Consider the following 17459-nt stretch of genomic DNA (forward strand, 5'->3'; position numbering starts at 1 on the left):
ATTTGTTCCTTCCGTGGCTACCCCTGGGACCCTGGGCTACTGGAATTTGGAAGTAGCAAAGCGGAGTTTGAGGTTGGTGACTCTAACCTGGTGCTCCTTTTGTCACTTGACTGCTTGCTGGATTTGAGTAATTATAGATATTGATTATAATGATCATAAATATGAGATGATGACTCCTAAAGTGATACTGGTGTGGCCCATGTGTCAGAGGTGGGAGATATTCTAGGTACAAGGGATACAAAGAAGAAACTGCTGAGCCACTCAGAGAGAAGTCCAGGAGCAGGGTGTAGGTGAGACAAGGGGAAGACTGGAAAAGAGTGAAGTGACTGCTGCAGGGACTGGTCATTACCAATCACCTGGCTGTGGAAGGGTGGGCACAGTCCTCACTGGTGGAGACAGCACAGGAGGTCAGGAGTGGAGGGGGGACCACTAACCTCTCAGCTCTTGTCTGCAGGGCACTTGGACAATTTAACCTAGATTGCCACCACCACTCTCAACTTGATGGTTGACCAACAAAGAATCTCTCAGGATTCTCAGAAACATCCCAGCTGCTGAATCCAGGAGTGAACAGCCTCCACTCAAGATGATAGAACAAGATTTACTTTATGGAAACTAATAAAGCTCTTTTGTACAAAAACTTAATAGAATTAGACTCTATCCCCAGCTCAACAGAATGCTGCTGCCAAGGTCACTATGACTTCTTATGTGAATGTCAGGCTTGTACTAGCCTGCCACATACAAACTGTTCTATACTCTCTAGTGTAAGTGGTAATGATAATGAAAAATATCTCATTGCCCTGGACTTACTGCTGGTCGGTTAAGGCAGGGTATGTGCAACCATCAAAACCCCTTACTATACCTGGATCAATGACACATTTAACTGGGTTACCTCCAGTTGGGGAGCCTGGCTAGAGTCTGTCCTCCAAGTGGGTCTGACCATAATACTAGGAAATCATAGTCACTATCACTCTTGTCCTATGTTGGCTAAAACAAACAGAATGGATTTGGTATAACCCTCTATCAGTTAGAATATATTTGATGGGGTGGCCTATGTGCCTGAGAATTCTTAGTTGGGTGTGTGAAAGGTCAGTGGTGGAGCTGTAGAGAATGGGTCCACCAAGGTGCCCTCATGACCTTGCATGTATCTATCCAAGCAAAGCTTGAACCATGACTTATCTGGGTCTTAACAGGATGCCTTGTGATCCTCCCAGAACACAAGGGGATGGGAGGCTTGTGAGCTGCTGCCTCAAGGCCATCTCCTTTTCACCTTATCTCCCCTGGGAGGCTGTCATGAGACAGTTTCTCATTGCCTTCTGGATTCTGATGAAGTATGAGGCTCTCCGTCCTGCCCCACTCAGGGTATAGCTACAGAATATAAAACCACTTAGCTGCAGTCTAGAAGGAACAATTACTATTAAAAATATAGTAAAAGAAACGAGAATTATAATGGTACACTAGAAAATATCTAACACAAAAGAAGGCAGTAAAGGATGAATGGAAGGTCAAAAACCATATAAGACAGAAAACAGAGCAAAATGGCAGAAATAAATCCTAACTTATCAGTAATTATATTAAATATAAATGAATTAAACACTCCAATCAAAAAGAAGAGATTGTTAGATAAAAAGACAAGATCCAACTATATGCTGTTAACAGGATACACACATTAAGATTCAAAGATATGAAAAGACTAAAAGTAAAAAATGGGGAAAGATATCGTGCAAATAGCAGCCATAAGAGAGCTGGAATGGCTAAACTAATATCAGACAAAATGGATTATTTTAGAAATGTTAGTAGAGATAAAGAGGGACATTTTATAAAATTAAAATGGTCAACCCAGGGGCTGGCCCAGTGTTGTAGTTGTTAAGTTCGTGTGCTCCACATTGGCATACCAGAGTTTGCAGGTTCAGATCCTGGGCGCAGAGCTACACACCACTTATCAAGCCATGCTGTGGTGGCAACCCACATAAAAAATAGAGGAAGATTGGCAATGGATGTTAGCTCAGGGCCAATCTTCCTCACCAAAAAAAAAAAAAAGGTCAACTGATTGGGAAGGTAAACCATTATGAACATATATGCATCTAACAACAGAGCCCCAAAGTATATGAAGCAAAAGCTGACAGAATTAAAGGAGAAATAGACCATTTAACAATAACCGTTGGTGACTTCAATACTCCACTTTCAATAGTGGATAGAACAACTAAGTAGAAGATCAACAAGAAAACAGGAGAATTGAACAACACTATCATCAACTAGACCTAATAGACAACTTATAAGACAATCCAACAACAGCAGAATACACATTCTTCTCAAATGCAAGTAGAACATGATCCAGATTAAACCATATTTTAGGACATAAATCTCAATAAATTTAAAGGACTGAAATCATGACATTCTGTGACCACATGGGAATAAAATTAGAAATCAATAACAAAGAAATTTGAGAAATTCATAAATATGTACATGGGGCTGGCCTGGTGGCATAGTGGTTAAGTTCATGCACTCTGCTTTGGTGGCCTGGGGTTCACAGGCTCACATCACAGGTGCAGACCTACACACCACTCATCAAGCCATGCTGTGCCAGTGTCCCACATACAAAATAGAGGAAGATTGGCACAGATGTTAGCTCAGGGCCAATCTTCCTCACCAAAAAAAAAAGTAGAAATTAAACAACCCACTCCTAAATACCCAATGAGTCAAAGAAGAAATCACAAGGGAAAATAGAAAATACTTTGAGGGGATGGCCCAGTGGCATAGAGGTTAAGTTCGTGCATTCCACTTTGGTGGCCCAGGGTTTGCTGGTTTGGATCCTGGGTGCAGACCTATTCACCACTCATCAAGCCATGCTGAGGCAGCTTCCCACATAGAAGAGGTAGAAAGACCTACAACTATGTACTGGGGCTTTGGTGAGGAAAAAGAAAAAGAGGAAGATTGGCAACAGATGTTAGCGCAGGGCCAATCTTCCTCAAAAAAAAAAAAAAAGAAAATGCTTTGAGATGAATGAAAATGAAAACATAACACCAAAATTTATGGGGTGCAGTGAAAGCAGTGCTCAGAGGGAAACTTATAGCTGAAAATGCCTACATAATGAAGAGAAAAGATTTCAAATTAATAAGCCAACTTTCTCCCTTAAAGAACTGGGAAAAGCAGCACAAACTAAATGCAAAGCTAGCAGAGGGAAGGATATAATAAAGATCTCAGCAGTGACATAGAGAATAGATCAATAGAGAAAAATTAATAAAACCAAAAGTGCCTTGAAAAGATCAACAATATTGACATTCCTTCAGCTGGACTGAAAAAAAAGGAGATTGAAATTTCTAAAGTTGGGAATGAAATAGGAGACAACACTACCAACCTTGCAAAAAGAAAAAGGATTATTAAGGTAAACAATGAACTACTGTATTCCAGTAAATTAGATAACATAGATGAAATAGACAAATTCTTAGAAACACACAAACCACTGAGACTGCACCAAGAAGTAACAGAAAATCTGAATAGACCTATGAGAAGTCAAGAGATTGAATTAGTGATTTAAAAACTTCCCACCAGGAAAAGCCCAGGACCAGATGGCTTCACTGGTGAAATCTACCAAACATTTGAATTAATACCAATTCAGAATTAACACCAATCCTTCACAAATTCTTCAAAAACAGAAGTGGGGGAAACACTTCTCAACTCATTATATGAGGCTGCTACTACCCTATACCAAAACCAAAGTCATCACAAGAAAACTAGAGACCAATATTCTTTATGAATATAGAGGCAATATTCCTCAACAAACTACTAATAAATCTAATCCAGAAATTTATATATTTTTATATAATCAATATAATCTTTTTATATAATCCATATAAAAAGAATTATACCCTATGACCAACTTGGACTTATCCAAAGAGTGCAAGGTTAGTTCAACATATAAGAATCAATCAATGTAATATAACATATTAAAAGAATAAAGAGTGAAAAACACAACAGATGAAAGATAGGCATGTGACAACATCCAACACCCTTTCATGATGAAAACAACAAACCAGGAAGAGAAAGGAACTTCCACAACCTGATAAAATTCATATACAAATAACCCACAGCTAACATCATACTTAATGGTGAAAGATTGCTTTCTGCATAAGATCAGGAACAAGACAAGGATGCCTATTCCTGCCACTTCTATTCAATACTATACTGAAGGTTCTATCCAGGGCAATTAGGCAGAAAAAAAGAAAATACACCCAAATTGAAAAGGAGATATAAATCTATAACTAATTTCGTAAGACATGATCTTATACACAGAAAACTCTAAAGAATGAACCAAAAAACCTATTAGAGCTAACAAACGAGCTCATCAAAGTTGCAGGGTATAAGGTGAATATACAAAAAACAGTTGTACATCTATATATTAGCAATGAGCAATCTGAAAATGAAATTAAGAAAAACAGTTCCATGAACAATAGCATAAAATTTTGAACAGTAGGAGAGAAGTCAAGATGGTGGCATAAGCAGAATCTGAACTCACCTCCTCCCACGGACACAGCCAATTTACAACTACTCGTGGAAAAATTACCCAGGACAGAGAACTGAAAACTGGATAAGAGAAACTCCTGCTACAAACGATAATCCTAATTGAGGTGGAAGAGGCAGAAATTCCCTTCTGGAGAGGAAAAACACCACCTTCACAAGCCGCCAGCGTCATGGCCTCCCGGGAGCAGCACAAAGGTACGCAACCCTCCCTGGAGGAGTGGGGCCCTGATCTGGGAGCACCCCCACTGTGGGCATTTTTTGGACCCAGCACAATCCAGACAAGTGGCATAATATCTGACTTTGCCTGCTACTAAAACATTGGGGAGTACCCCCAGAAAAGCTGGTTCACAAAGAAATTAAAACTGGCTCTTAAAGGGCCCATGCACAAATTCACCCGTTTCAGAAAGCAACATAAAATACCCAGCAAGAAAGGTGCACAGTGCTTTGGTGAAAACAGACTCACCTGATAGGCTCTGAGTGCATTGCAGTGAGAAGTGAGACCTCACTGGGGTCTCACTAGGGACTAGGACATTGGCGGCAGCCATTGTTGTGGCCTGGTGTGGGCATGCTCACACAGACGCCATTGGAGTTCTCCCTGAGGTCTGCTAGCCCAAGGTATGCCCCACCCACCAGAACACCAATTTAATCCAGCTCAGCCAGGTCAGGCAGCCCACCCTAGAGACTGGCCCCACCCAACAACAGGCCCTCAGGCATCTTGTGGGCCTGCATAGATTAGTGACTGGATTCTCTGCAGCCTGGCAACTGAGCCCACTTCAGTGGGGTAGGGCGTGCACAAGGAGCAGGTGGAGAGGGTGGGGCAGTGGTGGAGTGTGTGGGGCTCCTACCATGGACAGACTGGGTCCACTTCAGGAGGTCGGGGCACACACATCGGGCAGGACTGTGTTGACTGTGTGTGTGGACCTGTGTGTGGTGGGGCTTGTCAGCTGCAGAAGACTTGTGCTTCTCAAAGACCTACATAGGGGGTTTGCCCCACCTTCCAAAGCCTGAAACAATTGGGTGCTCCTGTGCCTGAGGCCAGCCCCACCCAGCTGCAATCCTCAGAGAGCTGACAAGAGACCTAATAGGCTGGAGGCTTACAGCAATTGTAAGGCCCTGAGCCTAACAACTGATGACGCTGGGGGCCTACTCACTTAAAAGAAATACTGCTACACAAATGTGGTATTAGAAATTGCAGCCAACTGTACTGGGGCTCCCAACACCCAATAAAGAGACTGAAGGGCCCACAACAACTACAAGCAGCTGAGCATTACAACAGCTGGCCACAAGCATAACTCAGCCTCTCTGGGCACTGACAGGGGGAGCAAACATGCCACAACAGAAGGACACGCATAAGCCACATAGGGGGTCACTCCTGGAACATTGAGAACTGAGGGAAGCACACTGCAGGCCTCCTAAGGCATCACTCATATAAGGTCACATATCCAAGAGCAGGAGACGTAGCTGACCTACCTAATACATAGACACAAGCACAGGGAAAGAGGCAAAATGAGGAGGCAAAGGAATACATTCCAAGTAAGGGAACAGGATAAAACCCCAGGAAAGGAACTAAGTGAAACAGAAATGAGCAACCTACCCGACAGCGAGTTCAAAGAGTGTTAAGGATGCTTACTGATCTGCGGAGAAGAATAGATGAACTCAGTGAGAATGTCAACAAAGAAATGGAAGATATAAAAAAAGAGCCCATGAGAAACGAAGAATACAATACTGGAAATGAAAAATTCACTAGAGGGACTCAAAAGCAGAGTAGAGGATACAGAAGAATGGATCTGCAAGCTGGACGAAAGACTAGAAGAAATCACCCAAGCTGAAGAGGTAAAAGAAAAAAGAATTAAAAAGAGTGAGGACAGTCTAAGGGACCTCTGGGACAACATCAAGTGCACTAACATCAGTGTTATAGGTGTCCCGGAAGGAGAAGAGCGAGACAAGGGGGCAGAGAATCTATTTCAAGAAATAATAGATGAAAAGTTCCCTAACCGAAGGAAGGAAACAGACATCCAGGTACAGGACGCACAGAGAGCACCAAACAAGATAAACCCAAAGAGGCCCACATCAAGACACATCATAATCAAAATGTCCAGAATTAAAGAGAGAATACTAAAAGCCGCAAGAGAAAGAGAATTTACATACAAAGGAAACCCCATATGGCTGTCAGCTGACTTCTCAGCAGAAACCTTACAGGCTAAAAGAGAATGGCACGATGTATTTAAAGTGCTAAAAGGAAAAAACGTACAGCCAAGAATACTCTACCCAGCAAGGTTATCATTCAAAATGCAAGAAGAGATAAAAAGTTTCCCAGACAAGCAAAAATTAAAGGAGTTTGTCACCAAGAAACCAGTACTACAAGAAATGTTAAAGGGACTGATTTAAGAGGGAAAAGAGAAGAGAACAAATAGGAAAAAATATCTATTTCCACAATAAGAGGGTAATGGATACAAATGCACAAAAAAGAGGTTACTGTGATATCAAAAACATAAAATGATGGAGGAGGGGAGTTAAAGAGTAGAGCTTTCAGACAGAGGTCAAACTAAAGAGACCACCAATTCTGTATAGAAGAAGAAAGGAACAGAGAAGGACTACTAAAACACTGAGAAAAAGAAAAGTTAAAAAATGGCAGTAGGCACATACTTATCAATAGCTTCTTTAAATGTCAATGGACTGAATGCTCCAATTAAAAGGCATAAGGTGGGCTGATTGGATAAAAAAACAAGACCCATATATATGCTGCATACAAGAGACACACTTCAGACCTAAAGACACTCACAAACTGAAAGTGAAGGGATGGAAAAAGATACTCAACGCAAATGGCAATGAAAAGAAAGCTGGGGTAGCAATACTCACATCAGACAAAATAGACTTTAAAACAAAAACTGTAAAAAGAGACAAAGAAGGGCATTACATAATGATCAAGGCAACAATCCAACAAGAGGATATAACATTTGTAAATATCTACACACCCAACATAGGAGCACCTAAATATATAAAGCAATTATTCACAGCCATAAAAAGAGAAATAGACAGTAACACAATAATAATAGGGGACTTTAACACTCCACTTACACCAACGGATAGATCATCCAAACAGAAGATCAATAAGGAAACATTGGCCTTAAACGACACGCTAGAACAGATGGACCTAATAGATATATACAGAACATTCCATCCAAATACCAAAGAATACACGTTCTTTTCAAATGCACATGGAACATTCTCCAGGATGGATCACATATTAGACCACAAAACAAGTCTCCATAAATTTAAGAAGATTGAAATAATACCAATCATCTTTTCTGACCACAACGGTATGAAACTAGAAATCAACTATAGGAAGAAAATCAGAAAAGCCACAAATATGTGGAGATTAAACAAAATTCTACTGAACAACGATTGGGTCAACAAAGAAATCAAAGGAGAAATCAAAAAATACCGGGAGACAAATGAAAATGAAAATATGACATGCCAGAATTTATGGGATACAGCAAAAGGGATTCTAGGAGGGAAGTTTATATCAATACAGGTCTATCTCAACAAACAAGAAAAATCTCAAACAATCTAACAATGCACCTAAAGGAACTGGAAAAAGAAGAACAAACAAAGCCCAAAATCAGTAGAAGAAGGGAAATAATAAAAATCAGAGCAGAAATAAATGGAATAGAGACTGAAAAGACAACAGAAAAAATTAATAAAACCAAGAGCTGGCTCTTTGAAAAGATAAACAAAATTGACAAACCTGAAGGGAGACTGACCAAGAAAAAAAAGAGAGAAGGCTCAGAGAAGTAAAATCTGAAATGAAAGAGGAGAAATTACAATGGACACCTCAGAAATACAAAAGAGTATAAGAGAATACTATGAAAAGCTATATGCCAACAAATTGGAGAATCTGGAATAAATGGATAAATTCTTAGAATCATACAACCTTCCAAAACTGGATCAAGAAGAAATAGAGAATTTGAATAGACCAACCACCAGTAAGGAGATCGAAACAGTAATCAAAAACCTCTCCAAAAATAAAAGTCCAGGACCAGATGGCTTCCCTGGTGAATTCTACCAAACATTCAAAGAAGACTTAATACCAATCCTTCTCAAACTCTTCCAAAAAATTGAGGGGCTGGGGAAGCTCCCTAACTCATTCTACCAAGCAAACATTACCCTGATACCAAAACCAGACAAGGACAACACAAAAAGAGAAAATTACAGGAATATCACTGATGAACATCGATGCAAAAATCCTCAACAAAATACTAGCAAATCGCATACAATACATCAAAAAGATTATACACCATGATCAAGTGGGATTTATTCCAGGGATGCAGGGATGGTTCAACATTCGCAAATCAATCAACGTGATACACCATCTGCATCTCAATAGATGCAGAGAAAGCATTTGACAAGATATAGCATCCATTTATGATAAAAACTCTGAATAAAATGAGTATAGAAGGAAAGTACGTCAACATAATAAAGGCCATACATGACAAACCCACAGCTAATATCCTCAATGGAGAAAAACTGAAAGCTATCCCTCTAAGAACAGGAACCAGACAAGGATGCCCACTCTCACCACTCCTATTTAACATAGTATTGGAAGTCCTAGCCAGAGCAATCAGGCAAGAGAAAGAAAGAAAAGGGATCCAAATTGGAAAGGAAGAAGTGAAACTGTCACTATATGCAGATGACATGATTTTATATATAGAAAACCCTAAAGAATCCCCCAAAAAACTTTTAGAAGTAATAAGCGAATACAGCAAATTTGCAGGATACAAAATCAACGTACAAAAATCAGTTGCATTTCTATACACTAACAATGAAGTAGCAGAAAGAGAAATTAAGAATACAATCCCATTTACAATTGCAACAAAAAGAATAAAATACCTAGGAATAAACTTAACCAAAGAGGTGAAAGATCTGTACACTGAAAACTATAAAACATTGCTGAAATAAATTGAAGAAGATAAAAAGAAATGGAAAGATATTCCGTGCTCTTGGATTGGAAGAATTAACATAGTTAAGATGTCCATACTTCCTAAAGCAATCTATAGATTCAATGCAATCCCTATCAACGTTCCAACAACAGTTTTCACAGAAATAGAACAAATAATCCTAAAATATATAAGGAACAACAAAAGACCTCAAATAGGTAAAGGAATCCTGAGAAAAAAGAACAAAGCTGGAGATATCACACTCCCTGATTTCAAAATATACTACAAAGCTATAGTAAAGAAAACAGCATGGTACTGGCACAAAAACAGACACACAGATCAATGGAATAGAATCGAAAGCCCAGAAATAAACCCACACATCTATGGACAGCTAATCTTTGACAAAGGAGCCAAGAGCATACAATGGAAAAAAGAAAGTCTTTTCAACAAATGGTGCTGGGAAAACTGGACAGCCACATGCAAAAACATGAAAGTAGACCATTACCTTACACCGTACACAAAGACTTGAATGTAAGACCTGAAACTATGAAACTTCTAGAAGAAAACATAGGCAGTACGCTCTTTGACATCAGTCTTAGCAACATATTTTTAAGCACCATGTCTGACCGGGCAAGAGAAACAATAGAAAAAATAAACAAACAGGACTACATCAAATTAAAAAGCTTCTGCACAGCAAGGGAAACCATCAACAAAATGAAAAGACAACCTAACAATTGGGAGAAGATATTTGCAAACCATACATCTGATAAGGGCTTAATCTCCAAAACATATAAAGAACTCATGCATCTCAACAACAAAAAAACTACCAACCCAATTAAAAAATGGGCAAAAGACCTGAACAGATATTTCTCCAAAGAAGATATACAGATGGCCAACAGGCACATGAAAAGACGTTCAACGTCATTCACTATCAGGGAAATGCAAATCAAAACTACAATGAGATATCACCTCACGCCTGTCAGAATGGCTATAATTAACAAGACAGGAAACAACAAGTGTTGGAGAGGATGTTGATAGAAGCGAACTCTCATACACTGCTGGTGAGAGTGCAAACTGGTACAGCCACTATGGGAAACAGTATGGAGATTCCTCAAAAAATTAAGGATAGAACTACCATATGATCCAGCTATTCCACTGCTGGGTATCTATGCAAAGAACGTGAAAACACCAATGCGTAAAGATACATGCACCCCTGTGTTCATTGCAGCATTATTCACAATAGCCAAGACCTGGAAGCAACCTAAGTGCCCATCAGGGGACGAATGGATAACGAAGATGTGGTATACTACTAAGCCATAAGAAACGATGAAATCCAGCCATTTGTGACAACATGGATGGACATTGAGGGTATTATGCAAAGTGAAATAAATCAGAGGGAGAAGGTCAAATACCGTTATGATCTCACTCATTAAGTAGTAGATAATAACAACGAACAAACACATAGAGACAGAGATTGGATTGGTGGTTACCAGAGGGGAAGTGGGGAGGGAGAAGGGCGAAAGGGATAATTAGGCACATGTGTGTGGTGATTGGTTGTAATTAGTATTTGGGTGGTGAACACGAGAACATGATGTAATCCATGCAGAAATAGAAGTATAATGATGTACACCTGAAATTTATACAATGTTCTAAACCAATGTCACTGCAATAAACAAAAAATTGAAAAAAAAATTTACAGTATCATCAAAAAGAATAAAATCCTTAGGAATAATTTCAGCCAAAGAAGTGTAAGACTTGAACACTAACAACTAAAAACATTACTGAAAGAAATTTTAAAGGACCTAAATACATGGAAAGATATGTTTATGCATTGAAAGACTTAATTTTGTTAAGATTTTAATACTCCCCAAATTGATTTACAGATTCAATGCAATTTCTATAAAAATTCCAGCTGCCTTATTTGCAGAAATTCACCAGCTGATCCTAAAATTCATGTGGAATTGCAAAGGGCCCTGAACAGCCAAAAAAATCTTGTAAATGAATACAGCAGTAAGACTAACACTTCTCAAAGCTACAGTAATAAAGATAGTATGGTAATGGCATAAGGCTAGACATATAGACTATGTCTAGACTAAAGTTATTCAGTGGGGTAAGAACAGTCTGTTGAACAAATTGTTCTAGGACAACTCAATATCCACATGCAAATGTATCAAACTGGAACCTTACCTGACATCACATACAAAAGTTTAATCAGAATGTATCACAGACCTACATGTTAAGTGCTAAAACTATAAAACTCTTAGAAGAAGACATAGGGGTAAATATTCATAACATTGGTTTAGGCAATGGATCTTTAGATATAACACCAAAAGTATAAACAACAAAAGAAAAAATAGGTAAATTCAACTAGAACACTGTCCAGGATAGATCATTATTGGGGAACAAAATAAGTCTTAACAAATTTAAGAATATTGAAATCATATCAAGTATTTTTTCCAAGAACAATGGTATGAAAACAGAAATCAATGACAGGAGGAAAATTGGAAAATTTACTAATATGTAGAAATTAACACACTCCTAAATAATCGTTGGGTCAAAGAAGAAATCAAAAGAGAAATAAAAATATACCTTGAGACAAACAAAAATGGAAACACAACATACCAAATCCTATAGGATGCAGCAAGAGCATGTCTATGAGGGAAGTTCTCTTGATATGAATACAGCCATGTTTGGCCGCTCCATTGACCTACAGCCACCAGCACAAAAAAGAAATACAAAGCTGCTTTCTGTGTGGTGGGAACTGGCCTTTTCCCGGGAACTGGCCTTTCTCCCACGGAGAGAGTTGCAAGTTGTAACATTTCAAGGCTCTTGGAGCGTCGTAGCCTGGAATGGACTGGCCATCTGTGCCGGGCTGAGACGATAACCAAAGAGAACAATGCACGTACACAACTACTGGGCTGGGACGTTAGCCAGGGGGCTCAGTGCACACACCACTGATAACCATTTTGTGCATGGAAACACTAAATGCTTGCTCTGCAAACTCTGTAATTGCTTACTCTGAAAATCACTGATGGTATAAAAACTGCTGGAAGCTGAGACCTGGTGAGAGTTCCACCTGTGGAAGGGACACCTTGCCCAGGATGTGTGACCCTTGCCCAGCCGCGTCGATTGACAGGGCTCTCCCGGCAGTGGGGCATGGATGTTGTGAGTAACTGATTTGATGTGAAGTAACTGATTTGATATGAAGTAATTGATTTGATGTGTTCTCTTTTCGGTCAACCTGGTGTTTCTCTTTCCGGTTGATTTGTGTCATTTCTCTTCAGCCGATGTGGGTGTTTTCCCTTTCCAGTCGGGCTGATGTTTTTTCCCTCTTAATATTTGACCTATTTAGATCTGTTTGCAGACTGTCACCTTTACTATCCTCTATATAATAAAATATACCTTCAGTCCATTTGTTTGGAGTGGAAAGTGTCTTTTACATCTCCGATCAAATCCCCGAACCTCTCATAACATAATTGGCGCTGTGAGCAGGATTCGATTAAGGAGATGCCTTTCCTATTCAAACGAAAGGTAACTGAAGTCAAGGTGGAAGAAATTCCAGGATGGGAGGACCCTCCCTTTTGCACTCTGGCTGGGGAGTGGGCTTGTAGGTCAGGGCTATGTGAAGCTTGGGATGCTCGTCTGCGACAATTTGAACCGTTGGATGTGACCAAAGCTTTGCAGACGGTGGAAAGGAAAGAGAAAGATGATGTTTCTTTTTTGACACGGCGAGGTTGGTGTTTGTTGACTGCTTATCGCTGGGCTATAGAAGATAGGGATAAGATACAAAAAGAGAAGGCACTCTCGGAAAAAAAAATTTAGATTTGCAGTCTCGCTTGGCTATGATTCAATGTCAATATCTTGCACTGGGAGATCAGGCTCGTAACTACCAAGCTATAGCAGAAAAGGCTACTGTAAGAGTTGCCAAATATAAATATAGAAAGAGGAGAGGAAAGGTAAATGAACGAAAAGTTCATATGGCCATAGCATCGGCCGGTCCTAAGTGGGACCCGGACACATGTGATGGTGATATCTGGGATGATGATTCTGAAACTGATTATGAGGAAGAGGAAAAACCGCCCAAACGCACAGAGGCACGTCCTCTTCGCCGTCGGCGGATGGAAATGGATGGCAATCATCCTGTAAGGAAAGATGTGATTGAGGATTTTAACCAACAAGAAATTTCTGATATTTTAGCCTGGGCTACACAAAAGCCTGGAGAAGCCATTATAACCTGGCTTGTTCGCCTATATGATATGGGCGCTACAGGAATTAATCTGGATGCAAGAGATGCTTTTAAATTTGTAATTTTGTCCAATGATCCAGTAATATGGGGAAATAAATTATGGGAAGACATATGGTTATGGTGTCAAAACACGATTGTTACTGTATTTCATGTTGATGCTCACAGTTCTTTAATTTCTGCAGAACGAAAGCATAATTCTCATGCTAATCAGCTGGTGCAGATTCGTGCAACGCACAACCCAGGCTTAGCACAATGGGTCCACGAAAAGAGTGGACACTTGGGAGAACAAGCTTCATACAGGTGGGCAAAACAAAGGGGAATCCTTGTCACTCATGATGATATTGCCACTGCAGTACAACAATGTCAGTTATGCCAACAGTTAAATAAACGGGGAGTTCCACACCCCTACCAAGGTCATATCCAAAAGGGATTATTTCCCGCCTATACCTGGCAAATAGATTTTATTGGACCATTGCCAAATTCTTGTGGATATACTTATGCCTGCACTGCTGTTGATACATATTCTGGTTATTTATTGGCTATACCAGCTAAAGTGGCCACCCAACAGAGTGCCATAAAATTATTAGATACAATTAAGTTATATTATGGGACACCAAGGCAAATTCAGAGTGACAATGGTTCCCACTTTACAGGTAAGTTGATTCAAACTTATACCAAGGAAAATTATATAGAATGGATTTATCATATACCTTATTACCCCCAAGCTGCAGGCCTCATAAAACGAATGAATGGATTGCTTAAACAACAATTAAGGAAACTTAGTCATGGCTCACTAAAGGGGTGGCACAACCATCTAAGTACTGCTCTAAATGTGTTAAATAACAGGCCACTAGGCCCTAATGAGACTGCTCTGTCAAGGTTGTTACCAGCAAAGATTACAGAAGTGGCAGCCGCCACCCATGAGCTTATGACCTTAACCTATTGGCCCCTGACTCAGTCTGCTAAACCGCCTTTTAGGTACCACGGCCGAAGCGGCTGGATTGGATTTATCTACTGTTCATTCTATTCAATTGCCCCCTAAGAAGCAGTCTATAGTCCCTACTGGGATAGGGGTACAATTTCCCAAAAATACCTTTGGTTTGTTAAAAGGACGCTCTGGACTGGCAGCAAAAGGTATTGACGTACTGGGAGGAGTCATTGATCCAGATTACCAAGGAGAAATAAAATTTATATTATATAATGGTAGTGACACAGTACTAACGGTAGAGTCTAGGGAACAAGTGGGACAATTATTGGTGCTTCCCCTCCTGACTCCAAATGTGTCACAAAGACAACCTCCAAGTGAATTAACTAAAAGAGGAATACAAGGATTTGGGTCTACAGATGGATGGAAACCTGGAGCAAAGGTGTGAGTGACACATCCACCCAATGCGGCTCCCCGTGCCGCAGAAGTAGTGGCCCAAGGGCCCACTGCAACACTCATAGTTATGTATCCAGGAAATGAACAGTTATATCATGTTCCTAAAAATTCTGTTTCTTTGCGTGAATAGATACTCCTGCTGTGTTCGCTATGCTGTGCTACAACTCCATGTCTGCTGCTGACCTACACACCAACTAATGCCTCTGTAGGACAACCTTTGACCCTCTACTGTTAGACCAACTGCTCTACACCAGTGGGACCTATAACCTGGACTATGAATGGCCGAGAAATTTGGTCTCAGAAACATCAAGCAATCTCTCGGTATAAGCCTGTATCTGATTAGTCACGCAAAACTAATTATAATTTCTCTATTACCCTGCCTTCTGTTACCCTCCGTGATGGGGGCTGATCTGGACTTCTACAAGCTGGTTTGTTATGCCTAAGTATTACCTTATCTAATGTTATCTTTGATGCTGTACATGATTTGCAAGATCAAGTTAATAACATTTCATATTCTAAGGGGTTATTTGATTGGTTACCTTGGGGTTTGGGTCCTTTATTGCGAGACAGTTTTATAATTATTGTAGTCATTAGATTTTGGATTCTTAGATGTGCCTTATGTACTTGCGTACAAAGTTCATTGTCTGTGCGTATGGTGTCTTATGGTTAATGAAGACGGCCACGGCCGAATATCTCTTGACATGAATACAGCCATGTTTGGCCGCTCCATTGACCTACAGCCACCAGCACAAAAAAGAAATACAAAGCTGCTTTCTGTGTGGTGGGAACTGGCCTTTTCCCGGGAACTGGCCTTTCTCCCATGGAGAGAGTTGCAAGTTGTAACATTTCAAGGCTCTTGGAGCGTCGTAGCCCGGAATGGACTGGCCATCTGTGCCGGGCTGAGACGATAACCAAAGAGAACAATGCACGTACACAACTACTGGGCTGGGACGTTAGCCAGGGGGCTCAGTGCACACGCCACTGATAACCATTTTGTGCATGGAAACACTAAATGCTTGCTCTGCAAACTCTGTAATTGCTTACTCTGAAAATCACTAATGGTATAAAAACTGCTGGAAGCTGAGACCTGGTGAGAGTTCCACCTGTGGAAGGGACACCTTGCCCAGGATGTGTGATCCTTGCCCAGCTGCGTCGATTGACAGGGCTCTCCCGGCAGTGGGGCGTGGATGTTGTGAGTAACTGATTTGATGTGAAGTAACTGATTTGATATGAAGTAATTGATTTGATGTGTTCTCTTTTCGGTCAACCTGGTGTTTCTCTTTCCGGTTGATTTGTGTCATTTCTCTTCAGCCGATGTGGGTGTTTTCCCTTTCCAGTCGGGCTGATGTTTTTTCCCTCTTAATATTTGACCTATTTAGATCTGTTTGCAGACTGTCACCTTTACTATCCTCTATATAATAAAATATACCTTCAGTCCATTTGTTTGGAGTGGAAAGTGTCTTTTACGTCTCCGATCAAATCCCCGAACCTCTCATAACAGAGGTTTATAGGAATAAATGCATGCTTAAGAAAAAAGAAAGATCTCAAATGAACCACCTAACTTTACATCTCATGGAACTAGAAAAAGAAGAAACTGAATCCAAGGTTAGCAGAAAGAAGGAAATAATAAAGATTAGAGCAGAAATAAATGAAATAGAGACCAGAAAAACAATACAAAAGATCAACAAAACTAAGTGTTGGTTTTTTGAAGAGATAGAACAAAACTGACAAACCTTTAGCTGCACTAACCAAGAGAAAAAGAAGACTCAAATAAAATTATAAATGAAAGAGGAGACATTACAACCGATACCACAGAAATACAAAGGATCATAAGAGACTATGAACAATTATATGCCAACAAATAAGATGACATAGAAGTAATGGATAATTTCCTAGAAACTTACAACCTACCAAGACTGAATCATGAATAGAAAATCTGAACAGACCAATAATGAATAAGATCGAAGCAGTAATCAAAAACTTCCCAACAAAGAAAATCCCATGACCAGATGGCTTCATGGGTGAATTATACAAAACATTTGAAGAAAAATTAATACTAATCTTTCTCAAACTCTTCCAAAGAATTGAAGAAGGAGGAACACATCCAAATTCACTTAATAAAGCTAGCATTACCCTCATACTAAAGCCAGATAAGGGCAATACAAGAAAAGAAACTTACAGGCCAATATCCCTGATGAATATAGAGCAAAAGTCCTCAACAAAATACTAACAAACTGAATTCAACAGCACAATAAAAACATCATACAATGTAATTAAGGGGATTTATCCCTGGGATGCAAGGATGGTTCAACATATGCAAATCAATAAACATGATACACCACATTAACAAAATGAAGGATACAAATCATATGATCAT

At 39.8% G+C, this 17459-nt stretch overlaps 1 protein-coding gene across 5 annotated transcripts in view; it reads left to right on the forward strand.

Annotated features, from left to right (window-relative positions):
• The window catches only part of BRCC3 (BRCA1/BRCA2-containing complex subunit 3), a 101325-nt gene extending 84804 nt beyond the window's left edge, over positions 1 to 16521 (forward strand). For 3 of the 5 annotated variants that reach the window (XM_087427068.1, XM_087427070.1, XM_087427075.1), the window contains 2 exons: positions 13884 to 14001; positions 15213 to 16521. In XM_087427068.1, coding sequence (XP_087283194.1) covers positions 13884 to 14001; positions 15213 to 15264 — 170 coding nt within the window. In that variant the 3' untranslated portion in view covers positions 15265 to 16521. Of the gene's footprint in view, positions 1 to 454; positions 3798 to 13883; positions 14002 to 15212 lie in introns of those variants that run through there. The other 2 variants (XM_087427069.1, XM_087427074.1) reach the window with 1 other exon arrangement.
• Positions 16522 to 17459: the final 938 nt, after the last annotated feature.

The sequence above is a fragment of the Ceratotherium simum genome, chromosome X (assembly GCF_057802395.1).
Source record: "Ceratotherium simum simum isolate JZ-2026a chromosome X, ASM5780239v1, whole genome shotgun sequence".
In the NCBI taxonomy this organism is placed as follows: Eukaryota; Metazoa; Chordata; class Mammalia; order Perissodactyla; family Rhinocerotidae; genus Ceratotherium; species Ceratotherium simum.